The following is a 24067-nucleotide window of genomic DNA, read 5'->3' on the forward strand; positions in this document are numbered from 1 at the left end:
CTCCTCCATTTTAACCTCATAACAGCCCTGGGAGGCACATTAAACTGTGTAACTGGCCCACGGCCATTATACAGGGTGGCAAATCTTTGAAGTCCATTGCTAGGAGACAACATTGGGAAAATGTTGTGTCCTGTTTGCTGGCCCTCCACAGCAATTGGTTGACAATTTTGTGAAACAGGATGCTGGAATAGATGGATTGTTAACAAAAGGGCATTTTGAAGGGCATTAATTCATAGAGTTATCATAAATCAGAAATGACTCGATGGCCCTTTAAGCACACACACAAAGGTATTTGATTGTATTCAGTTTGAACAAATTGTACGCAGTTTGAAAATCAAGACTTTGCCTTGTCAATCAGTAGTTCTGCTCACACTCCTGACAGGTGTCTGATTCTCATTAAGCAACTGGGACAGAATTCTGCCTCCTGACTATTACTGTAAGTACATGAACCAGAGACCTTGGGGGAGCTGAACAATTCAAGGCAGGAGGGGCACAAATATCATGGAGAGGGGGGAAGTATCAAAAGTTTGCCTTGTCAGCTATACACCACACACCTGGACCCTGCATGAGCTACTCTCTCTTTCTCCTCATTTCCAATGTGCCCTTGGCCTGTATGGCTAGAAATAAAAGCAGGAGGAAAGTACCACAAATGAAGAAAGCCCTCAGTGGCCATCTCGGCTCGCATGATACTGACAGGGAAGTGAATGGTAACTGATATAGTAGCCACAGTAGGCTACAATAGGCGTGGGCTTCCATCTCTGTCTCCCACTTTGGGCTTGGAGGGCAACTGGCTGCCCAATTTATGTTATCTGTATCTTTTCCTGTTTTCTGTAAACCACCCTGAGCCCTTGGGGAGGGCCGTATAAAATATAAATATAATGAATGAATGAAACAGGATACCAAGCCTATCTGGGGGCCTCTCATGTTCTTAACTCCCTATGGACATCTAAAAGTTTACGGTGTATCTCTGTTCCCTACTGTTGAAAAGGTGTTTGTCTGTGCACCAACACCACACGTGGTTGCATGTTCGATGTGGAAGGAACTTACCAAACCATGAATGACTCCAGATCCTCTTTTAGCAGCAAGTCATTTATTTACCCAATCCACTTGGACCCTGATTTTCTCCCCAGTGGAGATCCAAAGCAACCTGCCTTATTCTCTCCCATTTTATCCTCACAACCCTGTGAGGTAGGTTAGGTTAAGACAGTAACTGACCCAAGGCCGCATAGTGGACTTCCATGGCACGAGGAGGTATTCGAGCCCGGGGAATTCCAGATGCTAGTCCAACTCGGTTAACCACTAAAACGACTCATCCTTTCAAGGAGGCCCCCCAAAACATCCCGAAGTCCTGAACCAACTCTCAGTCATCAGAACTCTGAAATATTCCAATCATGATGATGATCACTGGCATTTTAACTCTCCCTTCCCTTACAGAAACCTGAAGGGAAACGCAGGCGCTTTACATTCCGCCCGACTGCACTGCTGTGCGGAGAACGGCTCCGGATGCGCCATTCAACGCAAAGGGCATTCATTCGTTGCCTCGTCCCTCTCTGCTGCTCGGCTCAAAGGCGGGTGAAGAAGGGGATGCCAAACGAGCCGCCCGGGCCTGCGAGGAACTTCAGCGGGAGGATGACGCGAGCGGCCGCCGCCGGACAAGACCCTCCCTAAACACAAGCGGGGGCGGCCCGCCCGCACCTCTGCCTTTTGTTCCTGTGGGAGGGGGCGGGGAAACGTGCAAGCTCGGGCGGAGAGGAGGGGGGGGAGGACGGATCCACTCGCGCGCAGCAGCACCTACCATTCTACAGGGCGGGGGGGGGAAAGAGAAAACGAGACTACCCACCCACACTTTCTCCTTGCTCGGCACGCCTCGGGCGAACGCCCCCGCCGCCCGCTCAGCTGGCGCAGCGCAAGAACTGCAGCGGGGAGAGGCCGGGGCGGCGAGGCGGAGCTCGCGCGGGGTGACACCACCCTCCCAGCCCGGCCCCGCCCCGCCCCGCCTGCCTCCTTCTGTTTTGTTTTGTTAATGAAAAAGGCCCCGCTTCAGTCCCCTCCACCCCACCCCCGCCTTTGCTTTTGCGCGCGCGCGCTCAGGCTGAGTGGCCCAAGCTGGGGATTTCGGGCGCGCGCGCTCTCGCTCTCGCTCGGCCAGACTGCGCTCCATCCATCCACCATTCCAGGCGCGCGCTCGCGTCCACCCTCCCTCTCCCCGGCGCGCGTACAGGTGCCGGGGGTTGCCGGCTCGGCTGCCTCCTCCTCGCCTCTCCTCTCCCTTCCCCCGCTCGGTCTGGAGCGCCGCCGGGTCGCCGAGGGGCGGGCTGGCGGTGGAGGAGAGGGAGGCGCCCGAGAAGCCACTTTCCCACGTGAAGCGTCGGGCGGGGCCGAGGCGCCCGAGCCGGCCCGCCTCTCCCTTCGCCTCGCTGCCGCCGGCCGGAGCCCTGGCCGGTCCGGACTCCGGAGCAGCCCCGCTAGTCGTCGCCCCGCCTCCTTCGTTGGCGGCGCTCTGCTGAGGGAGGCGCGTCTTCTTCGTCGGCTTCCCCCGCCCCGCCGGGGCGCCCCGTCCGCTCCTCCGCCGCGCGCGCCAGCCAGCCAGCCAGCCAGCCGCCCACGCTTGCCCGAGGCGAGGGTCCCGAGCCAAGCCAAGCGAGGCTCGCCGCGCCCTTCCACTTCTCGCTCCCCCCGGCCGCCGCCGCCGCCCCCGCGCCTGGCCGCTCGCCGCCGCCGAGGGCTGCCTTGGGCCAGGGCAGGGCTTCCCCCCCCCCATGCCTTTGGCGGCCGCCTGCGTGCCGGCCGGGGTTGGACGCTCCGCGGAGGAGCAGCAGGCGGCGGGAAGCCTTTTCTGCCGGGGGCCGGCGGCGCTGGGCGAGAGGATGACTTGAGGCTGGGCTTGGCCATGGATGGGCTGACATGCTTCATGGTTGCCTTGGTCACGCCGCTGCTCTGCTGCTGCTGCTGCTGCTGCTCCTGCCGCCGCCGCCGCCGCCTGGGGCTTGGGACGGGGCTCCCGGTGTTGCTGCCGCTGCTGCTCGCCTTGCCGGCCTCCCTGGCCGCCCCCGGAGCAGGTAAGAGCCCGTGCAAGGGAGGGCGGAGGAGGGACGCGGAGCCGCGGGGGCTTGCCGGCTTCTTTTGTTGGGACGGCGAAGGCCGGTCCCTGCCGGGGCTTCCCTCGGCGCCCCCTGCCCGTCTCCCCCGAGAGCTGCTGCGGGCGATGGCGCCGGAAGGACCCAGCTCCCCCTTTATGTTCCGCGGCCGAAGCTGTCTTTGCCTTGGGTTTCCCCGAATAAGGTGACTCTCCCTTTTGCCTGGACGTGGTTCTGGAGCACAGCAATAAAGAGCTGGCTGTGCAATCCCCGTAGACCAGGGGTAGTCAACCTGTGGTCTTCCAGCGTTTGCTGGCAGGGGCTCATGGGAATTGTAGTCCATGGACATCTGGAGGACCACAGGTTGACTACCCCTAGACCCTTGTTTTTTTTGGGCCCATCTTGGGTTGTACCTTATTTCTCAGGGAAAGAGTGGCCGCTATGTTGGAGAGGCAGATTCTCTGCTGGGTAAAATTGAGGATGGGAAGAGGAAACTGGTGCACTTTGAAGGAAAAGAAGGAAAGCCGTTCTTCACCAGAAACTCACTCCTGGGCTGAACACAAATTCTCCCTACCCAGTGCAAAAGGTTGGGAAGCTGCCCTCTAGAAACAGAGTTAAAGGGACTTAGGGGTGGGGATTCACCTGACTCTTGGGAATTTGCTTTGGTATTGGTGTCTTCTATGACGTCATCGGAGTCTATGTGTGGTTTTCATGTTCATGGGCAGGAAGAGTGGGTTCCCCACATCGCCCCCAAAAGTGGTTTGACACTTGGCAAGGTTTCTATGTCAGCTTGCAGTGACATCTAAGATTCCAGATATGTTTGTTTGGAGCTCTGTGTTGGAACCGCAAAGTGTTGAAATTAGGAAATGAATCCGGTATACAGCTCTGCAAGACTAAACACTGCTTTCTTCCAAAAAAATAAACACCACATGATAGGTCTGAGCATTGCCATCAAACAATGGCTCTAATACTGTGTGTGTGTGTTTTCCCAGTACTTTAAAACAGCAGAAATATTCTCTCTTGTTCTTTGTTTAGTCTTTTATTGCCAATCAAGTGGTTATACAGTTGTTAAGCGGTGGCAGATTCGTGATCTAAGCTTCCCCCTGTAGAAAGAAACCAAGGGGCGAGACAGTGGCTTGGTGGGTAGGGAACATCCGTTGACTGCAGACGATCCCTGTTTTGATGGTTGTCATCTCCTAGCTAAAAGATTAAGTGGCAGATGTTGGGGGAAGCCTTTCTCTGCCTGAGATCCTGGAGTGCTGCTGTGCCGCCTACTGGAGCCAACAATGTTAAATGGATCAGAAATCTGTCTTGGTATAATGTGGTGTTATATGTTCCTCCCCCACTTCCTTTTTTTTTAATGCAGGCTTTAAAAACAAGACAATGCCACCCTAAAGGTCAGGGGTAGTCAAATGGCGGCCTTCCAGATGTCCATGGACTACAATTCCCATTTGCTGGCAGGCGCTCATGGGAATTGTAGTCCATGGAAATTTGGAGGGCCGCCGTTTGACTACCCCAGCTAAAGGTTGTTGACTTCTGAGAGAGCAGTTACTATCTTCTGATGTATATTTCTGTCAGAGTCTCAGTTTCATAATGATAATGAATGAATTCATCATAAACCTAGCTGACCTGATGAAAAGTCGGGATAAATGTTCAGAATCAATACATAGTTCCTCCCCAACATAATACTACTTAATGAAATTTCAAAATATGTTTCTTGATGATGATTTTTGGTCTGAAGATCACAATAGTGTTACATGCAGAGATCATCATCATATCAATCATCAATCATTACATATAATTTTCAATATGGCCAGACGTGAAGATACTTAAATTCAGAGATTGGCACAAACAAGACTGATCTTTCTATTGACTTGAAAAATGACCCTGGTCTGAACTAAAACTTTGTGTAGATAGGTAAGATTAGATTAATCCTCCCCAAATGATTAAAGCAGTGTCTGTAGCTTTAAGAGATAAGTGATATCAGTGGCTGTTGCTTGACAACCACAACAGTACTGTCAGCCTTGAAGCCTAGATTTCTCTCAGGAAGAGGTAGGAGGAAGGGGCAGAGCCTTTTCCTGTAATGAAGGCCTCGTCAGGGTCCAACAGCAACCATCAGGTAGCTTGCATGACTCAGGCAGGTCAAGGTGCTTGCTACTGTTCAGCAGCAGAGACCCCATGGGAGCCAGTATTATGTAGTGGTTAGAATTTCAGACTACATTCTGGAAGACCTAGAATCACATCTCTATTCTTATGTGAAAGCTTGCTGAATGACCTTGGGCCAGTTAACACATTCTCAGCCTGACTTATCTCACAAAGTTGTTTTGAGGAAAAATTGAAGGTGAGCAGGAGTGCACGTTGTTTTGAATCCCCATTGTGATGAAAAACTGGTATGAATAAAATAAAATTGCTGAAGATAGGTGTCAGATAAAAAGCTGGTTACTGGGTGGGAAGGAGAGCAGGAGGCAAGGGCAGTTACAGGGGTCACCAGGAGGAGAGAGAAAGGGAATAGTGTGGAGATGGGGTACAAGGGGGAAAGAATGGGGATTCCTACCATAAAACTGTGGTCTCCCGGCAGTTGGCACCACACAATTGGGTCATTGTTTTCTTGGGTAGAGTGTGCTGGGGGAAAGAAGGACTGAAAATGGAAGGGAGGCATGTAAAGGTAGGTTGGCTGGTGGAGACAAAGGGGAAAACATAAGGGCCTGTAGGGGCTTTCAGGAAAAAGAAGAAATCATGGAGGAGGGGAAATGAGTTCTCCCCCAGGAAGTCCTTGTAGATCTCATACTTGTTTAGCCCTGATTACGTTCTTAAGAAATGTTGGATTCATACATATGCTTAGCTATCCTCAACCCTGTCTTTAGTAAGTGGAGTCTCCTGATACATTGTTCCAAAAATGTGCGTACAAAAGAAAGCACCTTAGAATCATAATGTTGGAAGGGACCTCCAAGGTCATCTAGTCCAATCCCCCGCACAGTGCAGGAACTCACAACTACCTGCCCACCCAGTTTCATACCCAAGTGATCCCTTCACCAAAAGTCTCCAGAATCCAGCCTGGCCTGGAGGAATTCACCTACCATCCCATAGTGGCAATCAACAATTCCCTGGGTATGCAGAGAACAGCCACAAAAGACAAAACACTGGCACATCCCTTCTTGCTCACCCACTCACAATCTGCCTAAGTTCATAAAATCAGTATGTCTCTAGCCTCTGCTTAAAAACTCAGCACCTCCCGAGGAAGCCTGTTCCACTGAGGAACTGCTCTGTCAGGAACTTCTTGAGTCTACCTTCTCAGATGTTGATCCAGGAAGATGCAGAAATCAATTGTCATGTCTTCCTAGACATTTTAAATATATGTATACTCTCCTTCCTTCTGACAGTTTACTTCATGATAAGCTGCTTTTCATCAGGGCACCAAAGTATGGTCACCCATAGACAAGGAAGGAGTTTCTGCACAGAACTCAGTAAGTGTCCTTTCTCCCAACCATAAATGGTCCAGGGAGGACTGAGCAAGCTTTTAGGAGGCAGAGAACCTGAAAGCAGTTGGGCATCACTTGGTAATGGTAGAAGAGCCAAGTGAGGCAAAAGATGATAAAAGTTGTCTGTTCAAGAACCTTCAAAAGTTGCTGTACAAAACTGATACAAGCTGTGTGCATCTTTGACACTTGTAGAATTATGCCATCCTTATTTTTCAGATATTTTCCAGCTTCTTTGGTCTCTCAACTTCAGCATTTTCCCCCTGATTGTTCTTAAACCCTAAAGTTCTGAGAACACATGACTTCCATCCTTTATCAAGAAGTAATAGAAGAAAAGTTGGTTCTTATATACCGCTTTTCTCTCCCAGAAGGAGTCTCAAAAGTGGCTTACATTCGCCTTCCCTTTCCTCTAACCACAACAGATACCCCGTGAAGGTGGTGAGGCTGAAAGATCCCTGATATTACTGAAGAAGAGTTGGGTCTTATATGCTGCTTTTCTCTACCCAAAGGAGTCTCAAAGCGCCTTACAATCACCTTCCCTTCCTCTCCCCACAACAGACACCCTGTGAGGGAGGTGAGGCTGAGGGAGCCCTGGTATCACTGCTCAGTCAGAACAGCTCTATCAGTGTTGTGGTGAGCTCAAGGTCACCCGGCTGGCTGCATGTGGGGGAGCGGGGAATCAAACCCAGCTCACCAATCAGAAGCCGCCACTCCTAACTACTACACCAAGCTGGCTCCACAAGAGTGGCTTCTGCACTGTTCCTGGCCCAGAAATGAAGCTGTTGTACTTTATGTCCTTTCTTTCCTCCTGCAATGGAGGCAGATAGTGGGTCCATGTTACCCCAGGGCAGGTGCTTTGTAGAAAATAGGACTGACTACATATAATGCATCCCTCCAACCCGGACATGTGGACAGAGGTAGCTTTACATAATAATATGTGTAACTTTGCCAGTTTTCCTTATTTTCAGAGTTTAGTCTGGAATCTTGAAAATAAGGTTGGCTGTAATGTTGCAAATATATTCCTATAGTAACATTGTGAATTATTTGGCTTGTTTGTTTTTTTGTATGCCCATTAGTTGTTTACAGAAATTTAGTATATAAAAGAGATGCTTGAACATTATATACATTGCTAAGAAATCCGTACATGTCTTTATTTTTCTTTCTTCCACTCTGGGAAGGATTCCTAGTTTCCTCTCTGTTTAGTTTTGTTCTATTATTTGTGATGTTCAAGTGGGCATTGGTTCCTCTGTCGGGAAATATAAATCCGGCAGCAGCGTAAAGCTGGCTGGGTATTAGCTGGTTCAGTACAGTGACATTTAAAAACTTCTTATATTCTTATATCTTATATCTTATGACATTATAATAGTTCATGCCTTAGTTCCAAAATGTCTGTTTGGCCTGAACTGCATTGTTACATAGCATATAGTTGAAACAGTTTCATCTAAAGGACTTGATTTTATCATTGCTTGATTTGCAAAACTGCAAAATCCTGTCCTGTCTTACCATATCTATGTGACAATATTTCTGTGCTATGGAGAATAAATAAACCTGTTACTGCCACATATGTATCAAAGTGGTCTTTACTTGACATACACGTTTGTAACATTGTCAACCTAAGAGGTAAACAGAGTGCATGGACTTTAATATTCATACTTCTGTTACACTGAGAGATAATTTCTGAGTTGTTTTCTAAAAGCTAGTTTGTATAATTGATTACTCTTAAAACTGTTTTTAATTTTGTTTTGTTTTATCCACCCAGAAATAACAAGAAGTCTTGTAGTGGTTAGAATTTTGGGCTAGGATCTTGGGGTCTTCAAATCGAATCCTTAGTCTCCCTTGGAAGTTTGTTGGAGGGAGGGCCTTGGGTCAGTCACACACTCTCAGTCTAATCTACCTCTCATGATGGTTGTTGTGAGGATAACATGAAATAAGGGACAACACTACTATAAGCTGCTTTGGGTCTGCATTGGAAACAAAAGCAGCATATAAATATCTAAATACATTTTGACTAGCTTGTTTTTTTTCTCTCCCAATAAGTAAACCTTTATAATCTTGTAGGTTTTTTCTTAGTTCACAAAAGTTTTTGAAATTGAAAATAACAAAAAAATGTACTTTAAACATCAGCTGTATAGTCGGAATCCTTTCTTTCATGATCACACCCGAACCAAGGCTGTTAATTTGGTGGAACCACATGTTGTATAATAGTTATAGAATTGTCATCTGAAAACCTTGCCTCAAGTGGTGCTAAATTCTCCATGTTGTGCTGTAATTAAGAGTCTGTTCATATGAAACAGTCAAGCTGGATTTAGAGAACTGTAAGCAGAAGAAAACTGGCTACTGGTATTGCCCTTTGAATTCTTGTTCCAGAGCTCATGCAGTGCAACAAGTTGTGTAGCACTTATAGTGCATCTAGTAGCCCAACACATAGAAGTACAAGTTTAGGTTTAGTTCTGCTTTTCATATGCAATTCTCTAGTAGGATGCGCTGCTGTGGAAAATTTTCCCAAACAATTTTTTTCTGATGCGATATTTTTTCCATGGAAAGTTTTCTGCTCAACATGCGTTTATCTATATTGGGCTGTTGTGATACAAATAATGTTAGACGGGCTAAATGTGGGGCATAAAGCATGGACAAAATCACCAGGGCTTGCTCATGATGCATTTGCCTGTTTTTGCTGACATTATTTCAATTTTGCTAGAGTTTAAAAACAAATGTTTATTTATATTGGAATCGGAAATACCTCCCCCCGCCCCATGAAAATCCACATTACTGGGAAATGGAAGATATCTTTTGCATGCAGAAGGGAACCTTTGGATCCAGCTGTTCATGAATGGATTTGGGGGAGGGGGGAATTGTTAATATTGATTGCTTCAAAGGCAGATTCTTCCAAGGGTGTGTGTGTGTATGTTTCTTTGTGTCATTTTTCACCCATTGTAATAGAATACAGTGTTCGTAATTTACTGATAAGCAAACAAATTATATATGGGTAGAGAATGTATAATAGTTTAAAGTTCTGGGTAATTTTTGTTGCATGTCTCCATGAATATAATTAGTATTGCCTCAGTGCTGTTTAAAGGAGCAGGGTTAGCTGGTGCTGTGAAGTACTATTGCAAATCTCCCACTGTGAAACCAGCGTATGCTACAAAAATGTACACCCACCTGTCATTTGGAAGCTCACTTATGAGAGCTGTTTGTGACAGATCACCTCAAATTAAGAGCATACTGAATGTCACTTGTTACAAAAGCAACTCCATTCTCCAGTCTGAGGCCAGAATCATCTTGCTGACATTCCCCTCTTGCACCTGTTTTTTTCCTGTTGAATAAGGAGCTGAAAAGTTATTGTAAACAGAAATAGTATTCAAAATAGTCTGCTAATTGAAAACAACCATATTCCCTGTGAACAAATACGATTTAGCTGGATGTGTTTAAACATTTCATTGAGAGAGCTGTGGGGAAACAGCTGGGTTAGATGACGTAAGGAAAAGCAGGTTGAAAAACTGAAATAAGACTTTCTGTGCATACATATTCTTGTGTGTGATGCATCTTCACCCCCTATATCAGGGGTAGTCAGCCTGTGGTCCTCCAGATGTCCATGGACTACAATTCCCAAGAGCCCCTGCCAGCATTTGCTGGCAGGGGATCATGGGAACTGTAGTCCATGGACATCTGGAGGACCACAGGTTGACTACCCCTGCCCTATATCACTGTTACATTTTGAATCTCCACTCTGTCATGGAAGCTTGAGTGTCCTTGAGCCAACCATACACGGTCAACCTGAACCGACCTTGTAGAGTTGTTGTGAGGAGGAAATGGAGGAGAGGAGAACAGTGTAAGCGGTTTTGGATTCCTGCTGGGGAGAAAATGCCAGGTATCAATGATTTGAATAATGACTAATTTGTACAGTGTGGATTTGAGCTACAGGCAGAAATTTGCTTTGTGTAAGATGCAAGGGAGAGGGGGTGGAATTTTTGAATGTCTAAAAGGGTTCATGTGTCACCTTCCAAAGTACAGCTGCCATGATATGTGTTTCAAACTACGGGGTCCCTCTGTGGGAGCTGGCAGATTTGTTGATGGCTGGAGGGTCTTGACTCTGTGACCTTAACAGAGCACGTTGTTTTACGGGCCACTTTCATTAGCAGAAAGAAAGAAGATTGATCAGCAGCTGCAACCCTTTCCTTTCTCTCTTAATGTCATCTTGCATTCTCCACGGTGTGCAAAGAAAGCATGCATGTAAATTTCCTCTTGACGTTCATTCACACACACACACAAACACATACGAAGACAAAACATCCTTGACACAGTCCACAAAACCGAGATTTATAGGTGACAGTTGGCTACAGGCTGATAAGGGTGGCTCATGGGAGGCTTGTATTTTAGTCTGGGCTTTGGAATTATGACTGGCCATTTGACTCGTGATTCAATAATCCAGAGGGAAGCTAAACATTTGCAATCTCTTTTTTGATGGCAGGATGCTTCGCCCTGACAATTGGACTGAATGCATGAATCTGTTGCTGTTGTTGTCATGGCAGGTTCTATTTTTATGGGTAATTGCAGCTAACTTGTGTAGCTTAATGCCTGGACACCTGGAAAACCCTTATTGCTGTTCTGCATTAATCACTGTAAAAATTACTGGGCTGCTTTACACAAAATATTTCCCACGGTCTGTAAGCTTTAGGAAACCCCATTCGTAACGCTTTAGCCAGGGGTAGTTAAACTGCAGCCCTCCAGATGGCCATGGACTACAATTCCCATGAGCCTCTGCCAGCAAATGCTGGCAGGGGCTCATGGGAATTGTAGTCCATGGGCATCTGGAGGGCCGCAGTTTGACTACCCCTGCTTTAAACCCTCAATTGCTGCTTCTAGCAGGTGCTTTGCCTTGACTGGTTGTTTAGCTGTCTCCTTGTCTGTTGCTGCTAAGGAAGAGAGCTGCTTTTCCATTGCTGAATCACCAGCATTGTAGTGCATTTTGCACTGTAAAACTGCCATAAAAGAATAGCAATTTTCTCTCTTTTGTGGAGTTGAATAGGAATGGCAGCAGGCAGAGAGGCATTTGAAGCTATAACTCGATGCAACAGTTTTTGCTGGCTATGCAGATGTGAAAGTTTCTGTCTACATGTGTCACATGTTGTAATTTTTGAAATACTAGATTATGGATTGGAAAACTAGTTTTCCAACACAGTCTCGTTCTCAGTGAAATCCATGTGTTGCTATGCTGCCGCATCACATTGCCGTGTGTATGCAACTCCCTTCTTTTCATAGGTGCAAAAATTGAATTGGTTCTCAGAGCAGCTTGGTGTAATGGTGAGGAGTGTGAACTTCTAATCTGGTGAGCTGGGTTTGATTCCCCACTCCTCCTCCACATGCAGCCTGCTGGGTGACCTTGGGTGATAAAGCTGTTCTGACTGAGCAGTAGTATCAGGGCTCTCTCAGCCTCACCCACCTCACAGGGAGTCTGTTGTGGGGAGAGGAAAGGGAAGTTGATTGTAAGTCGCTTTGAGATGCCTTCTGATACAGAAAAGTGGCCTATAAGAACAAATTCTTATTCTTCCTAAGGGAACTGAGAGCCAGATGTTCAGTTCCTGCTGGAATGGTAGGATCATCCACCATGGTTCAGAAGTGGGCAGAAATAACTTTGGTTACTTGCAGAGTGCAACTGCATGAAGGAAACTGCTGCAGGTGCACCCTCTCCCTGTTTCCAACAATATTTTAAAAGCAGCATTGCTGGTCATAGGTGTATGTGTGGGGGGTATACATGGCCATTTCCTCCATGTGGTCTCACTCTGCAAAACAGGCAGTTTGCCGGAGGGACACTAGCATGATCGTGCCTGGTCTCCCTCCCCATGCTATATCAGGCTACAGACAACCAATAAATCTTATGGGCAGTAGATTCAGGAGAAAGGAAGTATTTCTTCACTCAGAATGACTTCCAGTCCTCTAGTGCAGGGGTAGTCAACCTGTGGTCCTCCAGATGTCCATGGACTACAATTCCCATAAGCCCCCGCCAGCATTTGCTGGCAAGGGCTCATGGGAATTGTAGTCCATGGACATCTGGAGGACCACAGGTTGACTACCCCTGTCCTAGTGTATTATAGTGGTTTAAAGCAAAGGCCAGTGAGGGCCCGCTTTGTGGAGTAGTTAAGAGCGGCGGCTTCTAAACTGGCAGGGCAGGTTTGATTCCCCACTCCTCCACATTCAATCAGCTCGGTGACCTTGGTCTAGTCACAGTCCTGATAGAATTCTTACAGGGCAGTAATGTCAGGGCTCTCTCAGCCCCCCTACCTCACAAGGTTTCTGTTGTGGGGAGAGGAAAGGGAAAGGTGATTGTAAGCCACTTTGAGACTCTAGGTAGTGAAAAGTGGGGTGTAAAAACCAAGTCTTTTTTTTCCCTTCTGGAATTCACTGTTGCAGGATATAGCTCTAGTCATTAGTTTACCTAATTTTAAAAGGGGAATGGACAGACTCATGCAGCATAAATTATTAGGCATAAAGTATAAATAAAACCTCCCTATTCAGAGCCTATGAATATCAGTGTGGGCTGACTGTAATGGGAGGAGGGTTCAGTTTCTACATTCTGGTGGGGGCTCCTCTGAAGAGCATCTCGTGGGTCACCGTGTGAAACAGGATGCTAGACTAGATAGTCCATTGCTCTGATGATACAGCACGGCAGCTCATGTCCCGATGATGCAGAGACCCTTGTTTAGAGATTTTATTTGCAACCTCTGCAGAACTTGCTTGAACTAGCTCACAACTGAAAGAATAAAAACCAAACAAGCCAATAATTATGATGCAAGGGTGTAAAAGCAGCCTAAAACAAGCAGGTCCATGCAGACCTAGAATGTCTGCATAATGTATGCCACTGTCAGCATGTCCATCACATGATTATTCAAGCTTTTAAAACAAAATTCTCTAATTTGGTGACATAGGTAATTATTCTCCTCCAGTTGGCTTAATTTTTTTTAATGTTATATTTTTGAATGTGTAGATGTTTACAAATCTGGAGCAACGCCTTGTCATTTAAAATAGTGCACGAGAAGGGAAACACTGCTTTGAACTCATCAGCTCTTCTAAATTGGAGGACTTCATCCACAAACACAGCTGACTATGCGGGGAATGCTTTTGCCTCCCTTTTAAAATGCTGCATGGGACATGGGGCCAGCTGTGAAATATTTTCTGAATAAAAGCAAGCTATCCATCAAGAATTTCTGTTAAGGCATCTCTTGCAGAGAGCTGCATCTAAAATAAACTGTATACAAACAAGATTCTGGTGTCATATGCATACACGGTCTCCTCAGCTGTCAGGAAGACTGTTTGTATCGGTTACATTATGTATAGAGAGCGTCCCCAGAGTGACATTTCTTCCTAATTTAGTGGCTGCTGTGTGCCACAGCAGCCGGTGGAAGGACACAAGATATATACCATTTTCTGGAGCTCAGCAGTCCTACATTTCATACTCTTACTTTGAATTCACAGAGGTAGGCATCCTTTGCTTTGCCCTGCAAAACCAACTCCTGAAAAGTCACGTTATCATGACTTATGCTGCTTATGGTACAAGGTTGTTTTATTACGATGTTTTAATTTTCTGCTCTTCTTGGGGTTGTGCTCCTGTCCCCTGTTATAAAACAAACAAACAGTTGCCAAACTCAGAGCCTTAGGGAAATCTTAGCAACCCAGCATAAAGATGATGCAGCGAGTGCTGTAGTCCTCCCAATTGCAAAGGGATGCAGATTCAAAGCTGCCCATTCTGTTTTAAGGGAAAGAGAAGTGCCCACATGTGCAGTGCATCCGTTTCTTTACAGCAGCCTATCTAGCTTTCTGGTTTGGGGCACAGAAATTGCTATCAAGTCCTGGTGATGTTCATGGACTCCTGATTCTCATAGCAGAGCTCTCTCTGAACCATCAGTGTTTACCACAGCTTCCACCTTACATAACTGGGAAAGTGCTTTTTCTTTCTCCCAACGTATTTCAGTGTCTCTAGGAAAAGAGGAGGGGAGCAGGTCCCCAAGAATGCCGGAGCCTTGGGAATTCTCCCAGCTTTATCTACTCTCAATGGAGTAAAAGAGAATAAAGCTTTTTTAAAAAATCTGATTTTCTCAGCTGAAATTGATCTGATGACTTATTGGTGTGACACGTCAAAATTGGTTATCCCCTCCCCTCCTTTTGTCTTCTATGGAATGATTATTGAATATGTATTTGTTTACATCTCACAATGAAGAACAGGGAAGTTCATAGATTTGTTATGCTGGGGGGATAATTCTGGCTTTCAGGCCCAGTCTGCTATCTCATCTTTTTCACCCAATGACCTTGGGGCAGAGTATGAAGCTGCAATGTTCATTTAGCCAAACACATATTAAATAGCGAAGTATAAAACATATAATTCTGGATGAAATTCTGACAGAGGGAATTCTAAAGGAGTGCAATACAGTTCCCTGGAAGGCATCAGCTGTCCCAACTAGCATTATACCTGGAGTGTTTCTCCCACAATCTCTTGTATGCTTCTGGACACCACCCTGGGACAGATGTCTACTCCTTGAGACTTAATGAAATGGACATGCTGATGATAACCTAACCCAGCGTTTTACTCGGCCTTACATGAATATTAAACATATACTAGTAAAAAAGCCCATTGTATCCGAAATACAATGGGCGCTAGCGGGGGGGGGGGAGATCGAGAGACTGGCGAGGGCTGGGTGAGGAAAGGTGGCTTACCGTCGAGAGGGCTCCAGCGACGGCGGGCGGCTCCAGCGTGGCGTCTTCTGGCCGGCGGCCATCTTCTTGTTGTGGCGGTGTGTCCTTCGGCGGCGGGGGCTCCGTCTTGCTGCGGCTTGAAGCCGCCAGGCAGGGAGTCCCCGGCAGCCGCGCTCTGCGTGACTGCCAGGGGCTCCCTTGAGCGGCGGCCTGACAAAGATGGACTGCCACATCTGCAAAAGGCAGATTTGAAACCAGTCTATAATTGGTCAGAAGCCCTTTATCTAAATTTGGCTTTTTTGATGGTAGAGGCAAAAGTATCTTCGACCTGTGGTCCTCCAGATGTTCATGGACTACAATTCCCATGAGCCCCTGCCAGCAGGTTGACTACCCTTGATCAAAGTCCTTCCGTAAATAAACGTTTCCATGCAATGTGGCTGTGGTTTATAGCTTGATACCTAAGAATGATTTGGCCTTGGTGGCTTTCCATGTTAAAGTTTAACTGTGGCCTAAAAACTATGAATTATCCAAGGAGCATCTTTAAAACGTTTCCAAAAAAATATCTGAGTTTTCTATATCTCAGAAAAGAGTGCTTCTGTGTCCACAGCCCTGTTAATCTTAAAAGGCATGGGCTGACAAAAGAAGTTGCTGTTCACTAGAGTTTAATTTGTCTGTACAGCCTGTCACCCCCTTTGTTCATCTCTTTGCACAACCGTCTCCCAGTGCTCTCCTGTGTCAGAAATCTTGTGGGCATGTGAAGGTGTTGTGGCCTTGAGCTGTTTTGTAACAATAGTTCTTACCGGTGACATGGTGCTTATGTCTGAAACACAGGACACTGTTGGTATCTTTGTAGCAACCCACTTAGCATGCTCTGGGTTTTGGTGGTCAATCAAGGTCCACCCTTCAGTATCAGAAATCCATTTGTAGGCCATTAATTGATGCTTTGAGACAGCTGAACAGACCAGAGAATACTTGCAGCACTATAGAACTAGTATATAATTATGTTTAACTTAAAGTCCTATGAAAATCTTGTAACATAATATTTTCTCTCTTTTAACAGTTTGTCATGTATAGCAGAGGTAGTCAACCTGTGGTCCTCCAGATGTCCATGGACTACAATTCCCATGAGCCCCTGCCAGCAAATTTGCTGGCAGGGGCTCATGGGAATTATAGTCCATGGACATCTGGAGGACCACAGGTTGACTACCCCTGATTTATAGAGTATGTTTAACTTTGATCGAAAGAATAGCAGTGTGAATAATGAGTCCAAAGCAATCCTTTTGGGGTTTCTAGTGGGTCATATTGTTAAAATAATTTTGCAGATTTTAACTTTACTTGCTAATATATCTCAGAGAGAGAGAAAAAGAAAGAGCATGTGCACATTTTTATATTATTCAGTTCAATTTTTTGTTTTAAAGCGTCAGAATTTCAACTAGGAAATATGTCAGAATGCCAACTTCCATGCTTTGTTCTTAGTTGCATGTGTGCTCCAAATACTTTTCTGGAGTTTGATGAGCCTTCATTGCTTACTACGATTTGGCATATGAGTAGGAAAGTAGCAGTTCCTATTAAGAAGGTACTGTTTTTAATTATGTACAGCTCTAGAACCAAAATGCCTGTGGAACACTTCATGGTTATTTCCTTTCAGGACATCAATGATTTTAAAAAAATGAAATGTGTGCTAAATAGGTTGTATTACAGAAATCTTGGATGACAGACACTGATTTTTATTTTAAAAATTACCTGCTAGTCTTTTTGTAGCCAGAGCAACAAGGAAAATTCTTCCTAGCTCATGCGAAATTAATTCAAATAGGGCCATGCTGGCCTCCCATTTTTCCTTGGCTGATGAAAACATCCCAACACCCTTCATGGAAATTACTTAGTAAAAGGAATTTATTGAAGAAAGTCCCCATTCATCATTTTGACACCCCACTGCATGGGAATTACGAGCCAAGTTAACCGGCCCTGTGGATATGCATAAGCTTTTGTTGATCTTAACACATAAATGAGTTGTCTAGCTTTGCAACCCAACATTAAGTAGGTTTATTATTGCTGAGACAGGCACTTTTTCCACTTGGCAAAAGAGTGGAATTTTTATTAGACATAGTTCAGATAATATTTTCTTTACCGTCAAATTAGTCCTCAAAGTTGCAGTGGCAGCACTAAGAAGTATCAACACTTCCTACAAAGTTTTTTTTGGCACCATGGTGTCATTCTGTGGGCAGTCATAGGTAGTTCTCCCCCCTCCCATTGTACCTATGGATTGCTAGTATCTTGCAGTGTACTTTTGCCACCCTGGGATGGGGCAGAAAGGTCTAGTCTCTAAAGTGTTGCTAGTATGTACCTGAACAAAAATCTTGGTGTTTCACTGAAGGCTAGATGATGAACACAAAGTACTTCCTTAATTTTTGCCCAAGTCCCAAGTAAAGCGGCAGCAAATGAGCCAGGGTGATGTAATGCTTAAGAGTGGTGAACTGTAATCTGGAGAACTGGGTTGACCCCACCATTCCTTCACATGAAGCTTCCTGGGTGACTGTGGGCCACTCGCACTTCTCTCAGCCCCAACCACCTTGCAAGATTCCTGTTGTGGGGAGAGGCTGTAAGTCTATTCGAGGCTTCATAAGGTAGAGAAAAGTGGGTTATTAAAACCTACTCTTCACCTTTGGCAACGTCTTTGAAGAAAAAGAAGAGTTGGTTTTTATACCCCACTTTTTACTGCCTGAATGAATCTCAGAGTGGCTTACAATCGCCTTCCCTTTCCCTCCCCACAACATAAACCCTGTGAGGCTGGTGGGGCTTGAGAAAACTGCTCTGTGAGAATGGCTCTATCGGGACTGGGACTGGCTCAGGGTCATCTACTTTGCTGCATGTGGAGGAATGGCTGCTCTTAACCACTGCAACAAAATGAGTCTCCAGCATGGAGCATCTTTGGCATTGACTTAATCTTCTTCATCGTCTTTTAGTAGCACCAAAATCAAGGTGCAATGTAAGTGCATTAATGGGGATGCAAAAAAAAACCCCTTAATGTAGCATTCTTAGGGGTCTTGGTGGTTGAAGGTAGCAAGAAGCTGTTTTCTCCTTCTCTCCCTTCCCTTGCAAACTGTTTAGAGGGAGACCTGGCAACTTGCTCCTCTTCACCCCTGATGGCAACCATTAGCTGCTCACCTGAAGAAAGGGGAAGGGCTGACATCAGAGGACATGATTTCTTGGATAGACTTGGGCCAAAACACCCCTCCTTTTATAATGCTTTACTTTTGAGGGAGAGGGAAATGTCGAAAGGGGAACTGCTGTCAGAATATGCCAGCAAGAATATAGAATCTCTTCTCTCAACAGCCTCCATCTGTGTGTGCGTTTGTGTGTATGTATGAGTGATATCAGTTTGTGGTGAAACTATGCATTATGCGCTGTAAGGGGGAAAAAGGTGGTTTGCTGTGTTCTTCCATAATGATATGCTAGCTTTCATCCTCATCCTGCAACTTGGCTGGGTGATGTTTTTCACAGCACTAGCAACTGCTGTAAGCAGTTAGGGCTGTTTCTTTTGGGTTATCAGGGCAGGTGGAGGCCTGGCCAGGGAGCTCTCCGATTGCTCCCTTGTGTGGAGCGTCTTCAGCTTGTGAAGATATGAGTAACATGTCCATATGGTATAGCAATTGAATGATCACTCAGCTGTGTGTAATTACCCCGGGCGAACATAACACTGCCAAGTCTCTTATCTACTGTTAAGAGACAGAGCAGGAGCAGACGCTTTCTACTCTTCACTTATTCATTAATTAATTTATGCCCCATCTTTTTCTACAGTGGGGACTCAAAGTGGCATACGTTGTTCTCATTTTTAACCTCACAGACCAGTGAGGTAGGTAGGTTGGGTTGAGAGCATGTGACTGGCCCAAGATCACCCAACTAACTTCCATTGGCATAATAGGAATGAGGAACTGGGTTCCCAGATCCTAGTCCAACATTTAATTGCTACAGCACATTCTCTCTCTCTATCCCCACGTGCACCCCAACACCCATCCACACAGCCTTTTTCAACCTTTTGACCATGGAGGAGCCCCTGAAATATTTTTCAGATTCCTTGGAGCCCTGGAACTGGGCTGGGAGTGTGGCTCCTAGGGGAAAGGGGACCCTCTGAGAATCCTACTCAAGATACAGGCCCTCCTTTTGTTGGTTTGGAAGTGCTTGTCTACACTTCTGCTAATGTCACTGAGTCTCTTTCTTAAACATAATATGCATACCCACTTCAAATCCTGGTTCCACTCTTTATTAGTAGCGGGCATAATCAGTGCCCTTGCACAGGTGAATTTATGCTGTAGTTAAAGCTAGGGAAGGGAAATGAAGGGAGGAGGAAGGGAGCTCATGGTCTGCTGTTCATAGAATCATAGAATCATAGAGTTGGAAGGGGCCATACAGGCCATCTAGTCCAACCCCCTGCTCAACGCAGGATCAGCCCTAAGCATCCAAGAAAAGTGTGTATCCAACCTTTGCTTGAAGACTGCCAGTTCATCTCTCTAAGGTAGACTGTCTCATCCCTGGGGTTTCCCAAATGGGTAGAAGTTAATAATGTGTGTGTGTGTGTAGGGTGATATGACTATATACGGTCATGTCAACCCACCCTTACCCCTCCTCCTAAAATGGCCATTGATGGGCCTGGATGGGGTGGAAAGGGGAGGGGTCCCTGGTGGGCGTGTGCTCAGCTATGTTTCCTAACCATATTCTGCACGATCACGCTACATCTTGTGTTAATTGAAGTCTGATGCATATTTCAGGGGTTTCTCAATGGTAAAAAAAATTGAGAAAGGCTACTGTTAAGAGGACAGTGGAGATTTTCTTCTATGGGCAAGTAGTGTATTGAATATGCCAGGGAGCTAAAGCTCATCATGTGATTTGGCTCTTGGAAGATTCCAGTGGAAGCTCCAGAGATTGGTTGGGTGGATCCTTTTCTCTCATAAGATGCAAACTTTCTCCTTGTAGAAGAAGAAGAAGAAGGAGAAGAACTGGTTCTTATATGCTGCTTTTCTCTTCCTGAAGGAGTCTCAAAGCAGCTTACATTCGCCTTCCCTTTCCGCTCCCCACAACAGACACCTTGTGAGGGAGGTGAGGCTGGGAGAGCCCTGAGATTCCTGCTCGGTCAGAACAGTTTTATCAGTTTATGCTTCACCCAGTTTATGCTTCACCCAGCTGGATGCATGTGGGGGTAGCACCTTTCTACTTTTGAATCCTGTGTCAGAACATTGTTGGTTTCTGGGATTAACTGGTTCTCAACAGCTCTGCTTATCAAGGATTCTTTGTTTTGGAAGTTTCCTAGTGACACTGAACCCTTGCTTTAAGTTTCCCTTGTAGTGCGTCTTGTATCTAGGATGCCGGTCCCTTCAGGCACCCGTCATAGCAACCTGTCACGCTGATCAGTGTTGCTCATTTTTCTATTTAATATTAACCTGCTGTGTTCTCAAAAATAAGGCTGTAGACTGCCAATAGGCTTGAGATCACAGATAGGTTCTTGCACATACGAATATTTCTTTTTGGAGTTTGGCTTGAGGGGCAATCTTTTTGCCGTTCATCAACAGAATAAAATACATTTGATCATGTAATGTTAACTTCGGACAGCTCCATAGCCTTTGAGTGCTTAAAGTTCAAACGTAGCTGTTTGTTTAACAAGAAAGTTAAATTCTTTTGAAAAGTACTTAGCAACTTGTGCTAGTGGATGGTAGACCTCTTGGAGTTTTGGGTTGGTAGTGCAATAGGAACTAGCACTGTTTTGCATTTGATTGAGACTACTAGACATGACTACAAACTTAAATGGACTCCGGGGAATAGTAGAGGACAGGAAGGCCTGGAGGATCATTGTCCATGGGATCGCGATGACACGACTTCGCACCTAACAACAACACTAGATATATTTTTAAAAATTGGCTTCTTTTCCATTAAAAGTTTTTTTTGAGGGGGGGGGATTGGGGTTGTGGTCAAACCCTTGAATTGTGTTTACTAGATGTGCCTTCGTATTCCATAGAAAAGTAAATCCATGGGGCCATCTTAGCTATTGTTAAGTGCTTAATGTGACTCCATGATACATGGACAAAGGAAGCATCCCTGAAGTATCTTTCATCCTGTCTTTCATTCTTGCATAAAAATATAATAAATACCCATTTTATTGCACAGGGGTAAGGGTAAAAACAACAACAACAATGCATTAAAATCTCAGTAGAAAATACACAAGAATGCTATGAGTGACACAACATTACAGATCTACACATACAACCAGGAAGGTTGAACAAAAGTCTGTACTACACAGAGGTCCCAATAAATATCTTGGGTCTATATTGTGATAGACAGAATTCATAATCACCAGGTAGACACCTTAGTAAACCTTTCCTGAACTGAAGGAAAATTTCTGTGTGTGGCTGTGCATGTACAAAAAAAGATTTAATCTTTTTGCATATGTAAAAAAATATTTATATGCACAAACGGATGGGGCAGGCAACCTATGGGGAGGTGAGAATCTTTGATCACTAATAAAAGGCAGTTTGGTTTCTCCCTGTGTTTTTGTAAAGTACACTGAATTCTAGGGGATTGATTGGCTGATTTGACAAAGGATTATCATTGGCTGCATTTCCTGTCATGTAAGAAGATCATAGCCTGACGAAGAGTGCTTGCACTCGAAAGCTCACGCCCTGAATAAATCTTTGTTGGTCTTAAAGGTGCTACTGGACTCTGATTTTATATTTTAAAAAGGTCATTAGCCTACATGAATTTGTCACTACCAAAGAAATGAGGCCTTATTCAGCAAGTGTCTGTAACCCCATTGCTGCTGGATTGGAAGAATGAATGACAGGATGAAGGATACTTCTGGCATGCTTCCTTTACTCATGTTGCATGGAGTCGCTTCTTGTACTTTTCATAGTGCCTCATAATGTATTGAGTCATGTGTCGGTTTATTCCTGTGTGTGTTATGAATATTTCTTTTCTCGTTTTAAAAAATGTGTTGTGACATCTGGCTTGCTTGCCCACGGATGACAACATGTTTCTTTATCCAAAACACAAAGACTTGTCAGGCCCAACTTAAAACGTTCTGAATCCAAAAGTACGGTGAGGGTGTAAGCCACTAATGAGACAAAGCCCCACCCCATCCTCATGTGTAAGACACACCAGTGGAAAAATGGAAAGTCATAATTAAATAGTAACTTTCTAATAAAACTACTGTGTTGAAGTTCACATGACTCTGCCCTTTGTGATTTTTGGTAGCGTCAAGCTAATGCAGAACAAGGCCACTCACCTCTTAATGGTTCAGTGATGCTCAAACCTTAAAGTGTGCTATAGTGTTGTGTGTGGACTGCTGTTCCTGTCGAGCATGTAACTTTATGGTAAAATAGCATAAGAGCAAATAGGGGGAAAGGAAGCCATCATAACTAAGGTGACCAGATTGTCCCACTTTTGGAGGGACATCTGGGGGCACCTGGCAAATTGTACTTATGTTGAAATTTAAAAATATATATATTACAATACTATTTTTGCGTTCTATGCATTCTATGAAACTTTTTGTTGCTCCATATAGACCAATTTTTTAATCAAGAACCCCCCCCCCCCCCGGTCAATGGTGTTCCGCTTTACCAATGTTAAAATCTGGTCACCTTAATCAGAACTCAACTTATAAAAAGCACCCCCCCCCAATACTCATTCAATGTGCTTAAAGTTTCTTTATTAACTTAAATTGGAACTTAAAAAAAAAAAGTGCCAGGTACCCAAGAGCTCCTGTAGCCATCATTTGTGGAGTGACCACTGACGCGTATTCATTAACAATAAAAGAGATTCCATCTCTCCAAGGAAGCTTTATCTGACTAACACAATTTTTGCACTACATAAAGAAAGAGCTACGTTAGCGGCATTATCAGTGTTTCATGCAGTGTCATGGGAGGCAACATTTAAGGCACCTGAAGGATGCCTTAAATATAATGAAGAAAAGGAAAGGTGAGATTTTGAACTGATAGTATGTGTTAATAAATTGTTAAAAAAGGAGTCCTTTTGGATGCTTTATTTTATCAGAAAATAGCTGCTTTGGTGTGCAGTTTTGCAGTGGAGAAAGAGACATGTTCTCGGGGTGTTTGTTAGAAGTTGCCCTACAGTCAAGTTTTTGAAAAGCCAATTTAAAAATTAATGTTGAATTGTGTAAGAAAAGCATCTGGAGGCTTGATGTAATGTCACTTATAAAAAGTAATCTGCTGAGATCTGTGTTGTTTTTAGCCTGCATTGTGTGTATTGAAACGTAAGGGTTTTTCATTTTGGAATTATACAAGGGGTTTCTTTTAATAAAGGAGAAATTCAGAAACTGGACTTTTGTGAGCTTCCTTTAATAGAATATGTCAGTTACACCAATTTCCTGTTATATGTAGTGAAATATCAAGCAGATGGGTTTTTATGGAACTTTTATGAGGAAAGGCAGTTTTTCTTTTTGAATGGTTCAGAACAAGGCTTTATGTTTCTTCGGTGATTGGACTGAGCTAACGTGTTTATATAATCAGTGTGTATTTATTTAACAGATCTTTTCCCCTGCATATGTTAAGCCTAAAGCACCTTGAGGTGGTGTCCAAAATTAACTTTAAAGCAGTGTAGAGAATAGTCCTGAGTATGATAATAATAAATAGCCTGCAGAATAAGATGCTGATAATTTAAAGAAAAAACAACCACTGAGAAATATTAAATGCCAAGACCTAAAAAATAGCCTAAAACCAGTGATAGCTAATGCATAGAAACACAACCAGTGGGCTAAATTGTGTTTAAATGCTTCAGTCAAGCATGAGGGGAAATATGTTTTCATTTAAAACTAGACAAGTGGGG

The 24067-nt window shown here is 44.8% G+C and overlaps 1 protein-coding gene across 1 annotated transcript in view; it reads left to right on the top strand.

The window, feature by feature from the left end:
* The first annotated feature begins 2023 nt into the window (after nucleotides 1-2023).
* KIAA1549 (KIAA1549 ortholog) overlaps nucleotides 2024-24067 on the top strand; it is a 129834-nt gene continuing 107790 nt past the window's right edge. The window contains exon 1 of the mRNA XM_077340797.1: nucleotides 2024-3059. Coding sequence (XP_077196912.1) covers nucleotides 2024-3059 — 1036 coding nt within the window. The remainder of the gene's footprint in view (nucleotides 3060-24067) is intronic.

This window comes from Paroedura picta, chromosome 5 (genome assembly GCF_049243985.1).
Source record: "Paroedura picta isolate Pp20150507F chromosome 5, Ppicta_v3.0, whole genome shotgun sequence".
Taxonomy (NCBI): domain Eukaryota; kingdom Metazoa; phylum Chordata; class Lepidosauria; order Squamata; family Gekkonidae; genus Paroedura; species Paroedura picta.